Source organism: Salvelinus sp. IW2-2015, linkage group LG13, assembly GCF_002910315.2.
Source record: "Salvelinus sp. IW2-2015 linkage group LG13, ASM291031v2, whole genome shotgun sequence".
In the NCBI taxonomy this organism is placed as follows: domain Eukaryota; kingdom Metazoa; phylum Chordata; class Actinopteri; order Salmoniformes; family Salmonidae; genus Salvelinus; species Salvelinus sp. IW2-2015.
The window spans coordinates 16,507,009-16,530,421 of record NC_036853.1 but is presented as its reverse complement, the minus strand read 5'-3'; the positions used below and the strand labels follow the sequence as shown (position 1 = coordinate 16,530,421).

General features: G+C 39.2%; 2 protein-coding genes across 4 annotated transcripts in view; one reads left to right on the top strand and one right to left on the bottom strand.

The window, feature by feature from the left end:
• Nucleotides 1-923: 923 nt before the first annotated feature.
• Nucleotides 924-5,469, bottom strand: LOC111971673 (cyclin-dependent kinase 4 inhibitor C-like). Of its 2 annotated transcripts, XM_070446140.1 has the most exons (3): nt 5,335-5,469; nt 3,968-4,094; nt 924-2,315 (listed from the first exon to the last, which is right to left on the bottom strand). In XM_070446140.1, the coding sequence occupies exons 2-3, from the start codon at nt 4,091-4,093 to the stop codon at nt 1,959-1,961; spliced, it is 483 nt and encodes a 160-aa protein (XP_070302241.1). In that variant the 5' UTR covers nt 4,094; nt 5,335-5,469; the 3' UTR covers nt 924-1,958. The 2 variants fall into 2 exon arrangements, with proteins under 2 accessions (XP_070302241.1, XP_070302242.1); XM_070446141.1 differs by lacking the exon at nt 5,335-5,469 and having other exon boundaries at nt 3,968-5,310.
• A 1,411-nt stretch (nt 5,470-6,880) lies between these two features.
• Nucleotides 6,881-23,413, top strand: part of LOC111972200 (FAS-associated factor 1) — an 85,917-nt gene continuing 69,384 nt past the window's right edge. For both annotated transcript variants that reach the window (XM_023999112.3, XM_023999111.2), the window contains exons 1-3: nt 6,881-7,194; nt 11,227-11,295; nt 15,986-16,032. In XM_023999112.3, coding sequence (XP_023854880.1) covers nt 7,138-7,194; nt 11,227-11,295; nt 15,986-16,032 — 173 coding nt within the window. In that variant the 5' untranslated portion in view covers nt 6,881-7,137. The remainder of the gene's footprint in view (nt 7,195-11,226; nt 11,296-15,985; nt 16,033-23,413) is intronic.

The following is a 23,413-nucleotide window of genomic DNA, read 5'->3' as shown; positions in this document are numbered from 1 at the left end:
TGTCGTAAAAGGGATCATCACATTCAAGMATACCTGATTACTTTTGTCTCCATGGCTGTACTGTAGGCCTATCCCAATTGAAATAAAGTAGTCTCATCGCTTTCCTTGCATTAATTAAGCTTGTTTGAGAGACAACATGATTAGATAGCCTACATCGCCTACATGACTAGAAAGAAGTCAACCACATTATGTTTATGAGGGTATTACATAGCCATTCACAGTTTGACTAAACTTATTTCAAAAAAATATTAACGTTTTCTCGCTTTTAAAAGACAAATGATATTGCCATTCAAAGTGCCAAACTTCTCAAATATGACCGTGGGACAGAAATTGGGCATGTTCCTCCTCACCGAACCTAAAGTAGCAGGTTAGGCCTATAAGCTATGGCTTTGCTGTGCTTTTCTCCAAGTGGCCACCACAAGCCGTGAATGTTTGAAGTTCGTATTTGAATGTTAATTGCGCTGTTAATTTGCAAAGGAATAAAAAATAATATATATATATAATAATTGCCTGTCAAAGTGGTGCGTGGATAGACATTCCATGGCTTGAATAGTACCATAAAAATTTAGCAACTCTATAGCCACCTTAAAACTAACATTACATGATTTCATAATCACAGTGATAATAAATGTAGAAGCAAAGCAGATGTCTAGCCAATGTTTGGAGTAACAATATTTTTTATACAGTTTCATTTTGACCCCTAGTATTTCGGTCCAGCTCATATACTTCATTCCAAGATAGGGTATGCCTACTTTCAATAGCCTATATTTTCCTTGAATTAATAAAATACTATATCGTATGGAACAATCACTGTTGGTTGATCACATCAGCAGTGCTGAGTAGCCTCAAGGGGGATATAAAAAATGGCAAATGATTTAAAAAATGACGCAAACTTCTAATAATCAGTGAACAAATGAATTTATTCGTCTCACAAATCAAACAACAGTGAAAAACATCGATTAGCAATATTCAAATAGAAGATAATACAGTAAAACGAGGCCTACTGGTAGTATAGCCCTACATACATTATATTTCAACCAAATTGCTATCTAAAAGCCAAACAGAAAATCAGGTAAGACCTGCAGACAGTTGTTGTCTTTGGTTAAAAAAAACAAAACGTGAATATTAGTAAACGCGTGCTTTCACAGTTCCTTACAAAATCTATTTGTATGATTATTTACAAATGCACTGAAAATCGAAAAGAATTGCCGATACAGTCAGACTACCATTAGTTTGATMATTTTTGCCCAATGGTCTGGACAAGGAGAATGAAGGTAAGCCTAGGTCACTGGGTTATTACTCAAAATAGCATGGGTTTAATTAACAAAATGGGCTATCGGGACAAAATAARACATTTGCTATGCGCACAAGAGTAGGCTACCTTGGATGAAGAGGGTCATCTATTCTAATACCTACAGCCTATGGTCTTGAAGTTAAACAATAAAATATTGTTCCTCATTTCATTTGAAATAGTCGTTGAATTATCAAACCCACATCTCAAATAGTTATTAAAATGTTGGTAATGAATTGAATTYGAAAGACAAATCCCCACCTTACGTGTACCACTAGGGAATATCGGAAAAACATGAGAAAAAAAGAGAAACAAAGCAGCTGGAGATGTTGTTAGGGAAATGCTGTCGGCCTAAAAATGCTTTAATATATTAAATAGATTCAAATGATCATTCCAGTGGCATATAATCTCGTCACATTTGTTCTGTGATGGAGAAAATTGGAGTCAAAACCAAAATAGGCTATGTTTTCTTATTAGGTTAGGAGGAAACGTTCATGCTAGGGCCATCCTTTATGATTGAGAATTGAGGCTATCATGTCTGAAAAACATCCAAATACATTGTAACCAGAGAGGTAGATTGACCTACATGTTTTTGCTACTTTCTTCCTCGTTCTTATGTAGGCCTACGACCTCGCTATCCCAGCCAGGATTGTCCGATATATATTCATTAATTGGTGTGCCCCTGAATGTATTGCGCAATGGATACTCTATGGTTCATAGTCGCCAAATCATAAGGTGTGTGGCCTTTGGAGTTGCACCTTGTGGCTTCTATCGTGCAACCAACAAGGAGCTGGACCACATCAAGATAGCCTTCTCTTGCGGCTAGATGCAATGGAAGATTGCCATCATTGTCCAGGAGATTGACGTCTGCGCCATGATCCATCAGTACGTGTAGGGTGTCTGCATATCCATCCCTTGCAGCGTCATGAGTGATGGTGAGACCTCTGACATGGTCGCGCACGTTTGGATTTGCGTTCGCCCTCAGCAGCGCTTCCGCGATGGCGGGGTTACCAAGTTTCATCACCTGTAAAAAATTTAAGAAAGAAAGAAGAAAAAAAGGGTGGAAAATATAATCAAATATCAGAGCTGGTTGAGAGCAGAACACTTATATAGTATAGTATATGCAAAGACAGAACATGTAGGCTGTAAGAAGTATACTGTTTTAAGGAAAATAGGAATTCTTTAGGGCTATGTTGCGGAGAGAGACACGTCTAGATTTACACCTGTTGTTTTCAAAAGGAACGATAAAAAACGAATCTAAATCACATAACAATTTATTATGTATTCATTATGTTAACCTTTTTTCATTCGTATTTTACCTAAATAATGTAAACCTATTATCTTCTAATAAATCATAGAGCCTTAGTTCGTCGTCATCATTATTAGGCATATAGAATTAATAGCCATGACATATATTTTTCATTTGGAAGAGAGTGATACTAATAGTGTATTACAGTTTTGTGCGTGAGGATACATGTCATACTTATATCGTTTTCTTATGTACTAAGGTAAATCTTATAGAGCACTTTGAATTTGAGTAYAGGCCTAAATTGGAGTTATACATTCAACAAAAACGTGTGGTTYGGTCAATTAACCACTTTCAGCCCTTTTCATCTGCACCCTGGACCCTATAACATGGTAAGATATTAGCCTGAAAATCTATCCAGTCTGGTTATGAACTGTCCAAATCAACAGTCTTTCACAATCTGCAATTTGCTAGTTTTTCATGAGTTTGATTTTGTAATTTGAGAAAACAGTAAACTTAGTTACATTTCTAAARCAAACATTGCATTTGGAGATTCCCCATGTGGTCAAAGGCAGATATTCAGAGGTATGCCAAGGCGGTATAAATATAGCCTAACCAACCAAGTGATCAACCCACATAAATGTGTCATGACATAAAGAAACAGCAAATTAGTGTTTTATCTATAAACTTACAATTTAAGAAATAGTCTTGTTGAAACCAATTACATGTTTCATAGGCCTATGTGTTTGAGTGTGCATGCTTGTCCAAAGAGTAGTGCATGAGGTCAAGCATCAAGGTCTTGACTATATTATCTTCTTTAATTATCACTATTGAGCAATGATACTTCTTTAGAAATATAAAAACGTAATCACATTATTCAATGATTGACAAGTTTTCATAATGTTTGAACCCATCCTTAACAAGATATATAAACCTGCTAAACTTTTTAGTCTACAGAATGTCAAAAATATGAATATATTCACCAACAACAAATATATAATGCATTGCAATTACTGTTTCTGGTAACTCACGAATAGGTGTACATCATTAGTCTCGTCTACATTGGGGTTTTTAGTGGTTCACATAATGCTACAAAATGAAGGCCAACAAGTCACTTTGCTGCACTCTCCATAAATCATACAATAAAAAATATGACACCCTATTCTCTTTATGCTATATTAGACTATTCGTTARAAATCATTTGGATCAAGTATACATACATATATATATAGTCCAAGTTACAGAAATTGTAGCCTCTGGATAATTTTAACACTTTATTTGTCAATAAAGCACGCAGTTTAGTCCATTTTACATTAGGCTATACCAACACACATATGCTAAGATGTGGTAGTTTAAGTTCAAATCGATCAAATAGACTGAATCATGAATTTATAGATTTACATGTTTATAAAATAAAATGCAGAACCAACCTGTAACGGTGTCCTGCCGAATACATTGTTTTCATTAACATCTGCTCCGTTCTGTAATAACATCTCAACTTCTGCTAAGTCTCCTCTTGCAGATGCGCTGCTCAGTCTGTTTGCCCCTCCAGCCATTCTTGGTGGACGAAAACCATAAAGAGAATAATGTTATATGATACAGGTTTCAAAAGTTGATACTAAGGTATGTGTGAATGATTTTGATGGTATACGTCTTCTTGGTTGTGACGCAAGGCACTGCGAAAATGTAGTAAATAGTCTGTAGCCTGAAAGAAGTTGGTACACTGCCAGGGTCCGCCTCCCTTTTTAATACCATCCCAATGTAACAACTCGCATCAGCACGGAAAACATGGATGTCACGCCATTTCCAACTCAAGTGTATGGTCATCACCACCTTCCTTAAAAATATATATATTTTTATCACATTGGATTGGAATGTTGGATGTCCACTTGTAGACCAAGATGCACGAAGTTGAAAAACTAAAAACTAATTCCAATCGTCCAGCCTGCAGAGTTGAGGTTTATCTTTATTCTTGAACCCCGTTCACGTGAAGTTGATAACGTTTGAGATTCTAAAAGAGTGTTCAGGGATATTTCCCATGGTTAATTTATAGACCCGTGTTATTCAGAAAGATTCTATCCAACTCCACAATTAGGCTATATACTACCCTTCCGGACTGACGGTACAGGTTAGCCTACAGGTGCAACTTAWCTGCAACTCCAAAATGTTGGTCTGTCTCCTGCTCTCAAAATCGTTGCCTATGATGTCCTGCTGCAACTGTATCCATGGAACATTGCCGTTTCGATTAGGGTTTGTAAGTTTGTAGCTTCTGATTGTCGACTTGCTCTCTTACCAGTCCGGGGTTGAGAAAGATAGTTTAGAAAAAAACATTCTGACAACGTTAAGTCATCCAATGACATTTGGAGAGATGCTTGTTCAGAGTTTTATGTACACTTCCCGCCCATTTTCAAATGATGATACACGGTTTGGATATCGTCCTTCTTTGGTTCATTAATAGTAGCCTAAAGTGTTTGTTCGGGACAGTGCGCGGGAACAGTTTAGTCATTTGATATTGACGTTATATTAGCATATTCCGCTGAGCACATTACTGTAGCAGCATTGCCTACCATCTGTTACACTGAAAAGATTTACGCTACTAAACTTGTAAAGTTGAGTAAATAAATGAAATCAACCACACCATGGGCTAAGTAGTTTCAAGTTCAGCCTGTAACAGGCATATGCCGGGTAGGTGTCGTCTAATCATGTAGGAATATAGCTTAACATAGCCTACACAAATGTCAATGTATAGCCGAGCCTTCATTCATATAACATTCTCCTACATACGACACCTCCTTACCCTTGCCATCATATGTTGAATTAGTTCATTCATTCGATTGGTTGGAAGTCAGTATTTGAGGAAAAAAGGCTGTTCTTGACATCACTTTTAGCCTATTTTTCAAATACCGAACCCGAACGCATAACAGTCGCCAAAAGCGAGAGGGCGGGACTGAAAACAGTGATCATCAGAAAGGCTGCAGAGGCTGCAGTTATGACGATAGCGTCCTAGGCTACTTTCCCGAGTGCAACCACAAGATCACATTTTCATAACCAAAAAATGCCACGGAGTGTTGTTCCAGAACAGTTTATATTGCTCTCTGGTTAGGTTCGGTTGTTATGTCTCTGGCAAAGGCAACAATTACATTTGAGGAGAGAACAGAAGCAGAGCCATTTTTCTGCACAAACAAGTCATATCATAGGGCTACCATTGGGAGAGTGTAGGTAAGCCTACCTGTCAAAAACATGATATATTCAATCAGCTATTTTGGATATAACCTAGGCCTATGCATACAAACATAAGCATTATGATTTTGTTATCAATGAGGTCGGCATGTCTAGATTAGGTATTGAAGGCCAAGTCTGCAATTTCAACAGCCTGACCCTGTCACTTTGTTTGGTAAAATGAGGGATGGGAAATATTGATYGACAGAGTAGATTGGAAAGACTGATATTCCATGAGATTGATAATTTGACCATATTTTAAAGCTATACATTGTTAAAAGACTCAATTTACAAATAAAAACAACTTAGAATTTGGGTTATGATGGGGGGAAAGACAGGTGTAGGGCCTATGCTAGCTAAGCCTACTAAACTCATGCCTATTCAAAAATGKTATTATGCAGATGACCATTGGAAAGGATATTGCTTATCCCTATTTGTAAGCCTTTTATGTAAAATTAATAACTTAGGCTACTTAAATCATTATGCTAAACATTTTTAGAATGAGAGATTTCCATCTTGTGAGACATGAGAAATGTTGGCTATAGGCCTTCAGTACGCACAGTGTGGGCCATTGGAGCTGTCCATTGGAGTTTGTGTTGTTTTCTCATAGTAGTTAATTAAACATTTGATGTGAAAGCTCAAAAGTAAGGCCAATGTTAAAACAAATGACAATCCGACAATCCGTTATGTGGTCTATTTCTGKTTTTGTGGTCTAGTACAATACAATACAGTAAAATATACAACAATACAGAATTTGCTTTATTGGTCCATTTTCAATTTGAAAATGCAAAAAATAACTGATCTACATTTCTGTCTCCTTTGATGGGTAGTCCTGATAGGCATGCTTTTATTACCTTGCATATGCTACCGGTATGGAGTACAATGAAATGTATTTATCAAAGAGAATTGTCACTTTAAGAATAACAGCTGAGCTTCCTCAYGATGCGACAATTTGGGCATACCGTGAAGGCGAAAGGTTCCAATGTTGCAAATATAAAATTAAATGCATAGAATGAAATGGGTTCTCAAAAAAATAGAGCCCTCCAACTCTTTGTAGACCCATTCGCGCTTTATACATTGAATGTATATGTGTTCAGAACGTTACAGCAAGATGAACCATACCCCACTTTGCGGTTGCCGTAAAGCGAAGACATAGCCGTGAATACTGACTATAACAGAGAATTGAAATTCATATAAGCTGTACAAACCAACCCAAAGTGTGGCATTTGCTCCTTAGACATCTGGCGCATATTGATGTCTTGAGTTTACTAAAGACGATATTTACATGATATCTAGTGACCCTTTGCCTGAGTGAGTGAAGCGAGATAGCAAGCAAGCGATATAAGAATAATAGCTAACTAGCGTTTAGCCAGTCACTGCGATGGCCTCTGATAGCGAAAACAACATGGACAGAGAAATTATTTTGGCTGACTTTCAGGTGGGTTTCAACTTTCCTCATGTCACAATAACAAAACTAGCTACCTACTTAGTTTAATTATGTTGAATCGTAACGTACATTGATAGGCAGTGTTAATGTCAACAGTGCTGTCTCGTCACCTGACAAGGCAAACACATTTCGCTAGCTAGCGTGTTAACGCTTACTTAGCTCACGTTAGCATGCTAACTAGCTAACAAGCCAGCTAACGTTAGCAAATTGAGCTGCACCACTGTCCCGCTTATCAATAAGTTGATGCATTTTAACAAAGTGTGTGTGTGTAAACACAGGTGCGTTTGTGGTATTGAATAATTACATTGTTGCAGAGCATTTCGTAAAGCTGTCAGCCCCCAAAATGAGCTAACGTTCGCTGGCCAACTAATGTGGTATGCCAGTCTGGTAGCTAGGTGGCTAGACGTCAGTTGCTAGCTCACTAGCTACTAGTAACAACAAAGCAGAGCACATAACTAACATGGATTTAAATATGATATAGTTAGCCCGGTGTCCTCTTTAGATATATTAGCCATGAATTGTAAATATTCAACTGACACAGATGGCTAGCTAGCCATCTTGTGTTGGCTTAGCTAGCTAACTTGCTTGGTCACTATTGAGCTAGCTAGCAGAGACTTGGATTTCTTATGCAGTGTGTCCCTGCTCTAGTGTTTGAAAGTATGAGCTGGAATAAGGTTGACTATCTGTAAAGTGGTGATGATTTATTAGCCAGGTAAGTCAGTTGGCTAGCTACCTAACGTTCAAATGAACTCTATATCATCCTGATAACAGGTCGTAGAATAACAAGGCCACAAAAAAGCTGAAGAACACAGTGCACCACGTGACTGAATAAAATCAAGCTTTAGGCTAGCCATACCAGTGTGTTGTGAACAACATTGGCGTGAGCAACAATAGTGGAATCGGCGGGTCGCCTTCAAAATAAAAGTACCCAATAAAACTGATGCAAACGGATAAAAAAAGTAAAATAATGACACAATTCGACTAGATAATGTTAAACAAGTTTTGAATGTTATAATTGTCTTTTTTTGTAATTAGTTATTTGGATTTTTTGTTAAGTACATCTGTTTAGATTGCACTCTAGATATCTAAATTATTTTAAGAATTGCATTGGGGGCGTACTTATATGCGACTGTACAACCAAACCTATGGATTGTGCACCCATGAAATGGTGTATCAGCCTACTCAGTGACACTCACAGAACACATCTATGTACAGTTGACACACATATTAGCATCTAATTGCAGTCTGAATAGTGCTGTGGCATTCATTACATTTTCTCAGCTGGTGATTGAAATTAAAATAACTACCAGTCTCACGGTAATTGACCATTAAATAACAAACACGTTTAGCATCTCCTGGCTTCCACTCATAGCCTACAAGCCACTAATGCTTGCTTAAATGGAATAAATCCATTTAATATAACCTACACCATCATAATAAATCAATTTTATTTTAGGCTACATTTTCTTCATATGTTTCTTTAGACTAATTTCAGAAGAACAGAATAGCATATTCTGAGTTGTCCTTATGTTAGMCCCWGATCTGGCTATGCCATATGGCTGTGGGCTACACTAGTTCATTTAGCAGRCAAGATTTGCTTAGAATTCCATGGCATAATTTTACATTATTTTAATAGTATGAAGAAATACAGTTGAACATAGCTGAACAAAATATAAATAATATTTTCCCCAACGATTTCCAAGGGAGTATGTACATGTGGCTATTCTTTGTTGAGCAGTTAACAAAGAAAGGGGTCCTCTTATCTGCTTAATTTAGTTATTTATGCAACTTTAGTTGTAATACAAACGTTAGGCTATATGTTTAGATTTTTTATACATTCTTAGGCTGCATGATGCGACTCTAATGATGATTTGAAAAAAGTTGCATGAAAGGGATGAGCTCTGCTCCACATGTTTCATCASTCTCTCATTCACAATTTGACAAGCACTTGATAATATTCTCATCCAGCAGACTATTCTTAATTTTATCTGTTCTTTCATATAGCCTACTACATGACCAAAGTATGTGGACACCTGAGGTTGGGCACAGATTTTAGTTGACCAGGGCAGAAATTTGATTAACTGAGTTGTTGGAAAGGTGGCAGCCTATGACAGTGCCACGTTTAAAGTCACTGAGGTCTTCAATACGGGCCATTCTACTGCCAATGTTTGTCTATAGAGATTGCATGGCTGTATGCAAAAATGTTATACACCTGTCAGCAATCTAGTGTGTATGTGGAATTATTTGATTTAGAATGGCCCACAAAAATAATAATCCGTAGCCTGCAATCGAATAGGGAATGGAGGTTAAGTGCATTACGCTTTTTTATATGCAAGCATAGGCAGTGCGTCCATAAGTGGAAGCTTTCCCAAAGTACATTTGATTTAAATTGCCAAAATTATATAGCCTAATTAGCCTACTCCTGTCTATACATAAATAAATAAAATCATTCAAAATAGTCAACTAAAGCATGATTTGGGCAGAGAGGATCATTAGCTTCTTAAATAAATTGTGGATTGTTTTAAATCACTGCCTACAGTCTGAAGGGGAAGGCAGCGCGTGCAATTTGAGCAGTTTGTTGATTTGTGACTGAAAAGTAGAGGCCAAGCTTATCGCAATTTTTGAAAATACAAGCGCATAATTCTCAACCTAATTGAGCAAACAATAGTATAGCCTATTTTATTGGCGCCAGCGGAGAGCATTGGCAATATCCCAAGGTCGAGTGCGCACTGCACATATCTACTAYTTTTCATTGTTGGGGCAGTGCTACTACTACAGCCGCAATGTTTCTTGACACTGCTYGCTTAACCCGGAAGCCAGCCGCACCAATGTGTCGGAGGAAACACCGTACAGTGTGCATGTGCCCGGCCACAAGGAGTCGCTAGAGCGCGATTGGACAAGGACATCCCGGCCGGCCAAACCCTTTACTTGTTGTAAAGCGGATTAAAGGGTTACATTTTTACGATGAAGTTGAGCAGTGACTAGTGTGGGCGGACTGGAGTTCTGACGTCACAGAAAATGACGTTTTATTTTTTTCTAGGTGTAATCGTTATTTTACCAGCTAAATTGAATGAGAACACATTCTCATTTACAGCAACGACCTGGGGGGTATATATATATATATATTTTTTTTTTTTACAAATAAACGGATTTCAGCACCCAAAGAATAGCCTGCATTTACACAGCAGATTGATGCTATGCTCTGTGTTCTTCAGCATTTTTGTGGCTGTTATCAGTTTTTGATAACTTAATTTTATGTGACGTCGGAGCTCCAGTCTGCCCACTCTAGTCGCCGCGTCAATCATAAATAGTCGGCTATCCATGATGACAGAATTGCTTCACAGTACATACACTCCTTTTTAGCTCCTCTTTAAACCACATTAGGCTTCATKCAGCTAAATCTGCAGAATTCTAGAAAAGCATCCTTTCAATGTCACATTATACTAGCTTTAGCATAGGTGGTTAGTGCAATGGAAATAACTAGTTCACTGTAACATGTCTTGATACTGATAATAACCTATTATAACTTGTCAGTCAAACCACCCAGTGATGTACTGAGTGGAGGACCCTTATTCATTAAGGACTAGATACATTAGGATAGTTGATAACAGGTAATTACAGTATCATTCAGTGTTATGTACTGATAATGGTAATTTATGCGAGAAGTGTACTTTCCAAATGTGTCCATTTAGTTTATTGGTGAGGCAAATTTGGGAACGCGGAGCAGTTTGTAAGTTAGTTATAAACTCAATCTCTTAATACAACAAACAAATCTGCTGTACCTTGTACGTTTGTAATGAGCTGGCATGTAGGCGTTATATTCGTGTATTTAGGAGATGCTTTTATCCRWAGTGACTTGGCTACAGTACAGGTCATAGTGACACACATTCAGTTGCCAATGTTGTCAATGCAGGAATCAAACCCATAACCCTGGTGTTGTCAGTTAGCACTGTAGCTGCTCAATTACACTTTCTATTGGTCTTTGTGTTATGTACATGACCTCTGTTTCTGTTTTTCTAACAGGCTTGCACTGGCATTGACGACATTGCWGAGGCAATCACACTCTTAGAACTCAATAATTGGGATTTAGTGGTAAGTTCAAACATCAGTAGGTCATACGAACAAGACTCGGTTTTCWTCTTTTAAATTGGAAGTATATTATCTATCTTGCTGTTAAAATAAATGGTTGAACTATAGCCTTTAGTGTTGCATGTATATTTCAGTATGTGCTTTACAGTGCTACTACTGTTATATGTTGTAATTTCTGGAATATAATGCCTGCATTTTTGTTGTTCAATCAACATTCAATCAATTAAATGTACTTCATTAGTTTTGCAGTTGGGAAAACTATGTAGGCTCATGTCTAGTGATGGTCCATTTACTCTGCTAACATACATTTATTAAATGAAGAGCTATTTATATAAATTGATGGCCTAGGTAGGCTTAATTCACAATTCTCTCTTCATGTTATCCACAAAGGCTTAGTCTACATGGTGAACCTGACTAAATCAAATCATGCTACAGTACAACTGGGCACTGGTGCGTTCTCATTACTGCAACTTTTAAGCCAATTCAATTGACCAAATAAGCAAAAAGCATAGCCACTAAAATCACACAGTGTGATTTTGTTACCTATTTCAGTTTGTTTTCTATTTKAACAGAAATGGTACACTTATGACTGAGATGTATCAGCCCCTTGATTGTGACGTTTCAGTCAACATTGCACCATCATTGCCATGTCCATCCAGTTGTCAGAGACAACGTAATTTGGGCTACTACCCCGTCTTTAATGTGCATATAAAGAAAGTCTCCTGACAGTTTTGATTTAAATTGAGATTCAAAGGAGTGGTATGAAACTGATCCTTGTGGAATGTTCTTTTTTATATATATATTTTGTTTTATACAATGTAACCCTTTATCATAAAGTTTGTGTTTTAATGGGGATGTGCTGTTCTTGTGCTGGCAGCTATTCAAAGCAAGCAAGCAGGGCCTAAGTAGTCTGGGTACCAGTCTCTTCAGCTAATCCACTCCATGTCATGTGCCAAAGAGACTKGTTTTTACGCCGTCTTCAAATATGAACATTCTGTCATTAATGAGCTCAAGGAGAACAGGATTTGAGCACCCTCACAGCTATCCTCCAATCACAATGATTATGCAAATATATATTTTTTGTCCAGATGAATGCAGTGTGTCAAGTTGCTAGCGCATGTCTAAATTCTCAAAATAATACATTCTTCAATTCCAACCACAAAATGTTAGACTTTGTTATAACTAATTATATTTTTGAGGCGCCACATGTTATGGAAAATGTGTTATTTCCAACAACCAATGAGCAACTCTGCCGTATATCCAGCGCATATTAAATGTTGAGATGGCCGAAAGGCCAGGCTCTTTGGCAATTGCAAGGAGTGAAATGTTAGCTAAAGAGACTGGTACTCAGATTAGAGTGCATCAGCGGTGGTTCGACACATCTGTAAATGTGATGACTTGCACTTCCTTTGTGTTGCTGTTAGGTTGAGCAAAATTGACAAGAGACCTGTGTTGGTACAGGACAGGAAACAAGTGTTAAATACTGTCAGTGCCCCTTGGACCCAGCAATCATTTTATAATATGTTCTGTTTATGTCCCTAGTAGTTTATGGTACGTACTGTTTTCAAATACTGCTGGACATCCCCCCCCCCCCCTGTTCTAGAGCTCTCACCTCAATAGGTTCCTAACAGTGGGTCAAAACTACTCGCTGCTAGCATTGTCCTCTTGCTGCTCTCTCMATCCTCAACAGTTCCCTAAAATCAGTTTCACAAAAAATCTGTTCATTTTTCTGAGGCCTACAGTCTGACACTTCAACCTCTTTTTATGAATGATCTGTTCTCATGTGATTTGTCATCTCTATATTTTCATATCATCCCATCTACATTGCCTTCAGCAATAATTCACACCCCTTGACTTTTTCCATATTTTGCTGTTTTACTGCCGAAACACACTACCCCATAATGTCGAAGTGGGATTATATTTTTTACAAATGAAAAGCTGAAATGTCTTAGGTCAAGAATTCAACCCCTTTCTTATGGCAAGCCTACATACGTTCAGGAGTGAACATTTGCTTAAGTCACATAAGTTGCATGGACTCTGTGTGCAAAAATAGTTTTATTAAAACATGCATCCTGTTTACATCTAGGCACTAACATAATACTGCAAAAAATGTGGCAAAGCAATTCACTTTTTGTCCATAATACAAAGTGTTATGTTTTTGGGCAAGTCCAATAACACATTACTGAGTAACACTCTTCATGTCTTCAAGCATAGTGGTGGCTGCATCATGTTTTGGGTATGCTTGTAATCGTTAAGTACTGGGTAGTTTTTCAGGATAAAAAAATTAACGGAATGGAGCTAAGCACAGGAAAAATCCTAGAGAAACCTGGTTGTCTGCTTTCCCCCAGACACTGGGAGATGAATTCTCCTTTCAGCAGGACAATAACCTAAAACACAAGTCCAAATCTACGCTGGAGTTGCTTACCAAGAAGTCGGTGAATGTTCCTGAGTGCCCGAGTTAGAGGTCGACCGATTAATCGGAATGGCCGATTTTAATTAGGGCCGATTTCAAGTTTTCATAACAATCGGCATTTTTGGACACCAATCATGGCCGATTACATTGCACTCCACGAGGAGACTGCGTGGCAGGCTGACTACCTGTTATGCAGTGCAGCAAGGAGCCAAGGTAAGGTGCTAGCTAGCATTAAACRTATCTTATAAAAAAACTATCATACTTAACATAATCAGTAGTTAACTACACATGGTTGATGATATTACTAGTTTATCTAGCTTGTCCTGCGTTGCATATAATCGATGCGGTGCCTGTTAATTTATCATTGAATCACAGCCTACTTCGCCAAATGGGTGATTTAACAAGTGCATTCGCGAAAAAGCACTGTTGTTGCACCAATGTGTACCTAACCATAAACATCAACGCCTTTCTTAAAATCAATACACAAGTATATATTTTTAAACCTGCATATTTAGTTAATATTGCCTGCTAACATTAATTTATTTTAACTAGGGAAATTGTGTCACTTCTCTTGCGTTCATTGCACGCAGAGTCAGGGTATAATGCAGCAGTTTGGGCCGCCTGGCTCCTTGCAAACTAATTTGCCAGAATTTTACGTAWTTATGACATAACATTGAAGGTTGTGCAATGTAACAGGAATATTGAGACTTATGAATGCCACCTGTTAGATAAAATACGGAACGGTTCCGTATTTCACTGAAAGAATAAACATTTTGTTTTCGAAATGATAGTTTCCGGATTTGACCGGATTTGACCATATTAATGATCTAAGGCTCGTATTTCTGTGTGTTATTATGTTATAATTAAGTCTATGATTTGATAGAGCAGTCTGACTGAGCGGTGGTAGGCAGCAGCAGGCTCGTGAGCATTCATTCAAACAGCACTTTTGTGCGTTTGCCAGCAGCTCTTCGCTGTGCTTCAAGCATTGCGCTGTTTATGACTTCAAGCCTATCAACTCCCGAGATTAGGCTGGTGTAACCGGTGTGAAATGGCTAGCTAGTTAGCGGGGTGCGCGCTGATAGCGTTTCAATCGGTGATGTCACTCGCTCAGACCTTGAAGTAGTTGTTCCCCTTGCTCTGCAAGGGCCGCGGCTTTTGTGGAGCGATGGGTAACGATGCTTTGAGGGTGGCTGTTGTCGATGTGTTCCTGGTTCGAGCCCAGGTAGGAGCGAGGAGAGGTATGGCAGCTATACTGTTACACTGGCAATACTAAAGTGCCTATAAGAACATCCAATAGTCAAAGGTATATGAAATACAAATCGTATAGAGATAAATAGTCCTATAATTCCTATAATAACTAYAACCTAAAACTTCTTACCTGGGAATATTGAAGACTCATGTTAAAGCAAGGAACTTAAACGTTAGYTTTTTTACRTGGCACATATTGCACTTTTACTTTCTTCTCCAACACTTGTTTTTGCATTATTTAAACCAAATTGAACATGTTTCATTATTTATTTGAGGCTAAATTGATTTGATTGATGTATTATATTTAGTTAAAATAAGTKTTCATTCAGTATTGTTGTAATTGTCATTATTACAAATAAATAAAATAAATAATCGGCCGATTTTAATCGGTAGCAGCTTTTTTTTGGTCCTCCAATTATCGGTATCGGCGTTGAAAAATCATAATCGGTCGACCTCTAGTCCGAGTTACAATTTTAACTTCAATCTGCGTAGGGCTCTTAGACTTACCCAGAAAGACTCCCAGTTGTGATTGCTGCCAAAAGTGAGTCGAACATGTATTTACTCAGGGGTGTGAATAATTATGTAAATGAGATATTTCTGTATTTAATTTCCGATAAATTTGCAAAAGATTTATCAAATAGCTTTGGAGAAAAAAAAAAAAAAAATCTGACCCAATTACACCCAATACCCAATAATGACAAAGTGGAAACATGTTTTTAGAAATCTGAATTCAGGCTATAACCACAAAATGTGGAATTAGTCAAGGGGTATGAATGCTTTCTGAAGTAAATACCGTAACACTTAATTTGGGGATTTTCGTTTTGAAATATATTAGCGGTTAGTGACTCAGCCTCTCGCATGACTGCAAAAGGTTGCATTTGAAATCAGTCATTYTATTGGCAGGAACTGGCAGTAGAAAGTTATGGGGACATTTACCTACAGTAATCAGGATTTGATGTTGGAACATGCATGCTTTCAGGAATGTATTAAGTTGCAACACAACGTTTTCCATGGTCTTTTCTCTCTTTACAGGCGGCCATCAATGGTGTGATACCACAAGAGAATGGGATCTTGCAAAGGTAATATGCCAGAAAAGCCTGCCTCTTCAGAAGAGTCAATCAAGTGTTCACTGTACAGATTTTGTCAGTTGGCTTTGTTCAGATAGGTGAGGGAATGGATAATAAAATGTAGCCTGTTTCCTAAACATCCACTCCAATAATGTTGACCATATTGCATGAAGTCACGTAAACCTATGGCAAAATAGAAAACACCTTTTACACAGGAGGCATGCATCACCACATTCAAATCCATACTTAACTGTGAGCAACAACATTTCATGCCTCAACATTTCAATATTTCCCAAGCTGTGTCCTGTTCTTACTCACTTGAAATAWGTGTGTAAATGGAAATCGTGGCCAGTAGCTTAAAACTACCATTGCACACGCTCTTCATGTACTTTCTGTAAGCACAGGTGCGGGCAATGCCCTGAACCTTTTGCTTACCTGAATATTGAACAATCATTTGTATGAAATTATGCGACAGATTATAGAAATGTCATAGTATCTGATATCACCCACAGTGAAAGCACATTTTAGAGAAGAGATGGTTACTTTTTCATGCTCTTGTAAAATAAAATTGGCCTTCTCAAAAAAGCAAACAATACCAGTCAAGTTTGGACACACCTTCTCAATCAAGTTTTGAATTTTTAATTTTTTAAAAACGTTTTAATACACTGTAGAATAATAGGTAAGACATCAAAACTATGAAACAACAAACTCAGCACAAAAAAAAAGTCCCTTTTTCAGGACCCTGTCTTTCAAAGACAATTTGTAAAAATCCAAATAACTTCACAGATCTTCATTGTAATGGGTTTAAACACCGTTTCCCATGCTTGTTCAATGAACCATAAACAATTAATGAACATGCACCTCTGGAACGGACATTAAGACACTTACAGCTTTCAGACGGTAGGCAATTAAGGTCACAGTTATGAAAACTTAGGACACTAAAGAGGCCTTTCTACTGACTCTGGAAAAACACCATAAGGAAGATGCCCAGGGTCCCTGCTCATCTGCGTGAACGTGCCTTAGGCATGCTGCAAGGAGGCATGAGGACTGCAGATGTGGCCAGGGCAATAAATTGCAATGTCCGTAATGTGAGACACCTAAGACAGCGCTACAGGGAGACAGGACGGACAGCTGATCATCCTCGCAGTGGCAGACCACGTGTAACAACACCTGCACAGGATYGGTACATCCGAACATCACACCTGCGGGACAGGCACAGGATGGCAACAGCAACTGCCGGAGTTACACCAGGAACGCACAATCCCTCCATCAGTGCTCAGACTGTCCGCAATAGGCTGAGAGAGGCTGGACTGAGGGCTTGTAGGCCTGTTGTAAGGCAGGTTCTCACCAGACATCACCGGCAACAACGTCACCTATGGGCACAAACCCACCATCGCTGGACCAGACAGGACTGTCAAAAAGTGCTCTCCACTGACGAGTCGCGGTTTTGTCTCACCAGGGGTGCTGGTCGGATTCGCTTTTATCGGCGAAGGAATGAGTGTTACACCGAGGCCTGTACTCTGGAGCGGGATCGATGTGGAGGGGGCGGTGTGTCACAGCATCATAGGACTGAGCTTGTTGTCATTATAGGCAATCTCAATGCTGTGCGTTACAGGGAAGACATCCTCCTCCCTCATGTGGTACCCTTCCTGCAGGCTCATCCTGACATGACCCTCCAGCATGACAATGCCACCACATACAGAACGAGCAGTATGGCTGATTTCATGCAAGACAGGAATGTCAGTTCTGCCATGGCCAGCGAAGAGCCCGGATCTCAATCCCGTTGAGCACGTCTGGGACCTGTTGGATCGGAGGGTGAGGGCTAGGGCCATTCCYCCCAGAAATGTCCGGGAACTTGCAGGTGCCTTTTGTGGAAGAGTAGGGTAACATCTCACAACAAGAACTGGAAAATCTGGTGCAGTCCATGAGGAGGAGATGCACTGCAGTACTTAGTATCTGGTGTGGCCACCAGCTGCATTGACTGTTACTTTTGATTATGACGCCACCCCCCCTTTGTTCAGGGACAAATTGTTAAATTTCTGTTAGTCACATGTCTGTGGAACTTGTTCAGTTTGTCTGTTGAATCTTATGTTCACATAAATAATATTTACACAAGTTTTCTGAAAATAAACGCAGTTGACAATGAGGACGTTTTTTTTTTGCTGAGTTTAGAATCATGTAACCAAAAAAGTGTTTAACAAATCAAAATATATTTGAGTTTCTTCAAAGTAGCCACCCTTTGCCTTGATGACAGCTTTGCATACTCTTGGCATTCTCTCAACCAGCTTCACCTGGAATGCTTTTCCAACAGTCTTGAAGGAGTTCCCACATATTCTGAGCACTTGTTGGCTGCTTTTCCTTCACTCTGCAGTCCAACTCATCCCAAACCATCTCAATTGGGTTGAGGTTGGGTGATTGTGGAGGCCAGGTCATCTGATGCAAAACAAATGACAGTCCCATTAAGCGCCAACCAGATGGGATGGCGTATATCTGCAGAATGCTGTGGTAGCCATGCTGGTTAAGTGTGCCTTGAATTCTAAATAAGTCACTGTCACCAGCAAAGCACCMCCACCACCACCTCCATGCAGAGATCATCCGTTCACCTACTCTGCGTCTCACAAATACATGGCGGTTGGAACCAAAAATGGCWAAATTGGACTCATTAGACCAAAGGACAGATTTYCACTGGTCTAATGCCCATTGCTCAAGTTTCTTGGCCTAAGCAAGTCTCTTCTTCTTATTGGTGTCMTTTTTAGTTGTGGTTTCTTTGCAGCAATTCGACCATGAAGGCCTGATTCACGCATTCTCCTCTGAACAGTTGATGTTGTGAAGGATTTATTTGGGCTGCAATTTCTGAGGCTGGTAACTCCAATGAACATCCTCTACAGCAGAGGTTACTCTTGGTTTTCCTTTCCTGTGGCCGTCCTCATGAGAGCCAGTTTCATCATAGCGCTTGATGGGTTTTTGCGACTGCACTTGAAGAAACTTCAAAAGTTCTTGAAATATCTGGAATGACTGACCTTCATGTCTTAAAGTAATGATGGACTGTCGTTTCTCCCTGCTTATTTGAGCTGTTCTTGCCATAATATGGACTTGGTCTTTTACCAAATAGGGCTTTCTTCTGTTTACCACCCCATACCTTGTCACAACACAACTGATTGGCTCAAACGCATTATTGTGGAAAGACATTCCACAGATTAACTTTTAACAAGGCACACCTGTTAATTGAAATGCATTCCAGGTGATTCCCTCATGAAGCTGGTTGAGAAAATGCCAAGTGTGTGCAAAGCTGTCAACAAGGCAAAGGGTGGCTACTTTGAAGAATCTCAAATATAAAATATTTTGATTTTAACACATTTTTGGTTGCTACATGATTCCATATGTGTTATTTCATGGTTTTGATGTCTTCACAATTCTACAGTGTAGAAAATAGTAAAAACAAAGAAATACCCTGGAATGGGTAGGTGTGTTAACTTTTGACTAGTACTGTACATTTTCATAGCTGTGTAAAGTGGAGCTTTAGTCCATCTGTGTAGGCCTAGATGTTTTTTTCAAGTCATCAAGAGCTAGTTTTTTTTTTTTTTTTTTTTGTAAAGCTGCAGTAGGCCTACACTTTGTGGCCTGATGAGGATTGCTGAGTGATGTAGTACTGTAACATCAGTTTAATGATTGTTTTCACAAGCGCACTTGACCTCTTGAAGATGTAGCTCTGTTTCTTGTACAAAGCTTGAGTAGGCACAACCTGTGACAGATGGAGGAACAACCAAGGAAACAATCGTGATCATCAGTGCAGAACATTTAGGCTTTGGATCTCATTTCCCCTAGGAAGCTCAGTTTTTCATGTTTACTCTGTCGAGATTTCAACACCAATGTAGCCGTAAATCAAGAAACCAGATTTCTAGCTCAAAGCTGGGCAATATCAGGTGAAAGACTAGTATTTTTGCCGGTGGTTATAGTTTGAGGTGATATTCAAGGTAGAGATTGTAGGTGTCATTGCGTTTGAATTACTGAATTTCAATGGTAGGGAGAAACTATTTGATATGTTCTTTGAGTATACAGTAGTAGCTATCAACAGAAGCAAAATAGTGTTTTGGGAAAGAGGATAAATCCAGAAAAACAGATCTTGCCAATAGCTGGAATTAAGAGTGTTACTAACTGAGAAAAGCCATTGTGGAGAACGTTTTTGCTCAACGGTCAGTCAGCACTCATGAATACACTGAGCTCAAGAACAAATACATTCAGGCTGGGCACATTCTGTTAAACGGTTTATTTTGCAAGTTTCTTAAGACTTTGGGGCATGAGAACATGGTTTTCTTAAGGGCACACATAATTATGAATGGAGCCTGGCAGCGTGACTTGCAGCCAGCCCGTATACTAAATAGCTGGCACCAGGCTGCTCTCGTAGGATGGCACTCCTCCACAGTAAACGGCTCCATTGAGGTGACTAGAGCCAGCTGGAGGCTTGCTCTCAGCCACAAAGCCATGTCCTGCCTCACATTGAATAGGTGGAGAGTGCCATCTTCATGTATGCCATGGAACAGCCGTTTTTATTTGAAACACTCCTGACTTAACAATCCTTAGTRTCAATGTGCCAAGTTTGTAGTTAAGTGTAACTACGATACTTGTTGTTATCTGAAACCTTCCATCACAACCTTCCATCACATTCCAAGCCTTCTGTCCATGGTGAATTTTCACCTCATTTTTGTCACGCCATATATATTTAGTCATTGGTTGTGTCGTGTGTGTGTGCACGTGTGTGTGGGGTCAAGTTAGAAGCTTCACAATGGATTAGGTGAAAGMTGGGCCGGTCTCAACAACACCAACATTCTATGATGGATATGTATGATAAGTTGTCAGTTATCCACCAAGATTGAAACTAAACTATCTGCGCTCTGGTTTTCTCATTTGTGTAGCTACAGGAAGTGTTAATTCGCTGTGCTTCTAGTTTCACTCTTAAACATTTACTAGGTAAGGGTGGATTACCTCAAACTGGCAATTTTGTTTTCTAAACCATTTTGTGGAGCCCAACGTTTTTAGAGAATGTGGCAGTAATTCTAATCGGCCTCACAACCGCAGATGACGGGGTGTTTCTCGATATGCATACTAACGTGTGTGGCACACCAAGTGCATTATCCATGTATGGTGTCATGTGGGTGAACGGTTTTCTGTTGTAGGGCTGGGCAATAAATCGAATGCATGTTTTTGCGCGATATTCCAAATGCCTGTATTGCAGGAATTGAGATTTTGTTAATTTTCGTTTTTATGATTGTTTGTCCGCTTGTTCTCATGTTGTATTTTTGGTCTCTTCTCCTTCGCTCCTTCTGTGCTGTGTGCACCGTCCCATTTACACCAGAGATCTGTATATAATGACGAAATGCACGTCTCCGCCCTAACTGATAGTCGGGAAGGCAGGCGACAAGCTCAGGTCCAAAATAAGCCCATAGAAATGCATGAAATGCATCATGAATTGGAAACGCTGCATGATGTGTCACACTGCATGAGGCAAATTATGGTAACACCAGATACTGACTGGTTTTCTGATTCACGCCCCTACCWTTTTTGACTGATTTCCTTATATGAACTGTAACTTACTGCATTTTGCCTCTTTTTTTATTTTTGTTTAGTATACAAGGTCAGTTGTGCAGGTATCTGGAGTACAGGTGTTTGGCCWTGTGCCCTTTGAGGGTTTGACCCTTGATTATTGCCAACAGCCTCTGCTCTTCCTGAACAAAATGTTCTACCTGCCCATCTGTTTCTATCTCTCCCTCTCTCTCTGCCCTTCCACCTATGATGGTATGCCTAATTTCTGGCTGTGGGTGTATCCAAGCCTGACCTATGTCTTCTGTTTACGGTATGATGACTGTTTGTAACAGTTTTCTACGTGGCCTCAGAATCCCAACGTCTTTAACCTTTTGGTATTGTAATCAGGTGGGATAAATGCAGTCTTTGTGCAAGGCCTTGGCACCCTGCTCCCCCTCCCAGTGCGATATGTGCTGACCCCAGAGGAAAAGAGAAGCTTCTTTGTCTGGGTTGGGAGAGAGAAAATACATTATTTACTGCCATGTGGGACTAGGGCTCAGGGGAATTCAGGCCCTAGACATAGAGAGGGAGAGAAAGGCGTTTTGTGTCTCTGGTCTCTGCAACAACAAAAAAAGACTGATTTTGCTCAGTGGCAGACAATTCAGCGTCTATAGGGCCCTGCCCATATTATCCCGGGTGTGAAGCCTGTTTACACTGACTCTGAAACTATTTTTGTTGCGGCTGAGCGACCCTTGTTGCCTTAGGAGGTTGTGGGTATTCTTATTTATTTTGACGTGCTCCAGTTGTTTGGGTATTTTTTGTGGTTTAGGCTACTTAAAATGAAATGTGATGCTTTCCTTCAGCATTTCCATGCATTGTGATACCAMGTTTTTAACCATCACGTTCCATATGTGGTGTAAGAATAACGCTGTATTTTGGTGGTTGAAACTAAACAATAGACTCCGTGATGCTCTGTGTTGGTCTACATCAGTGGTATTCAAAGTTGTGGTCGAGACCTCACTAGGGAATGGCAGTGGAGTTTTACTACATCTTTTTTTTAAGACTACATATTCATATGAAATGGGACACAAATGTTATTGAAAAATATTTAGAATGATTTTATTGAGTAAATGTAGGTATTGGTGCTCTTAGAGTTGAATGTGTAATGAATTGAAAGTTATTTGTTATTGTGAAAATCAAAATGTACAGCTTTGAAGGTTGTCATTATATATATATATCTTAAAAAAACAAAAAAAACACCTATATTTAACTAGGTAGGCCAGTTGATCAAGTTCTCATTTACAACTGCGACCTGGCCAAGATAAAGCAAAGCAGTGTGACAAAAAACAACACAGAGTTACACATAGGGTAAACAGAAGTACAGTCAATAACACAATAGAAAATCAATGTACAGTATGTGTAAATGGAGTAAGGAGGTAAGGCAATAAATAGGCCGTAGTAGCGAAGTAATTACAATTTAGCAAATTAACACTGACGTGATAGATGTGCAGATGATGATGTGCAAGTAGAAATACAAGTGGGGAAAAAAAGTAAATAAAAACAGTATGGGGATGAGGTAGGTAGTTGGGTGGGCTATTTACAGATGGGCTGTGTACAGCTGCAGCTATCGGTAAGCTGCTCAGATAGCTGATGCTTTAAAGATAGGGAGGGAGATATAAGTCTCCAACTTCAGTGACCAGTGAGAGATACCTGCTMGAGTGCGTGCTACGGGTGGGTGGTGTTATGGTGACCAATGAGCTGAGATAAGGCGGCGCTTTATCTAGCAAATGTGGGGTGGGTTGCCAAAAATTCTGGTGGGGGGGGGGRAATGGGGTCCCCGCTGATAAAGTATTAATACCACTGCTCTACATGA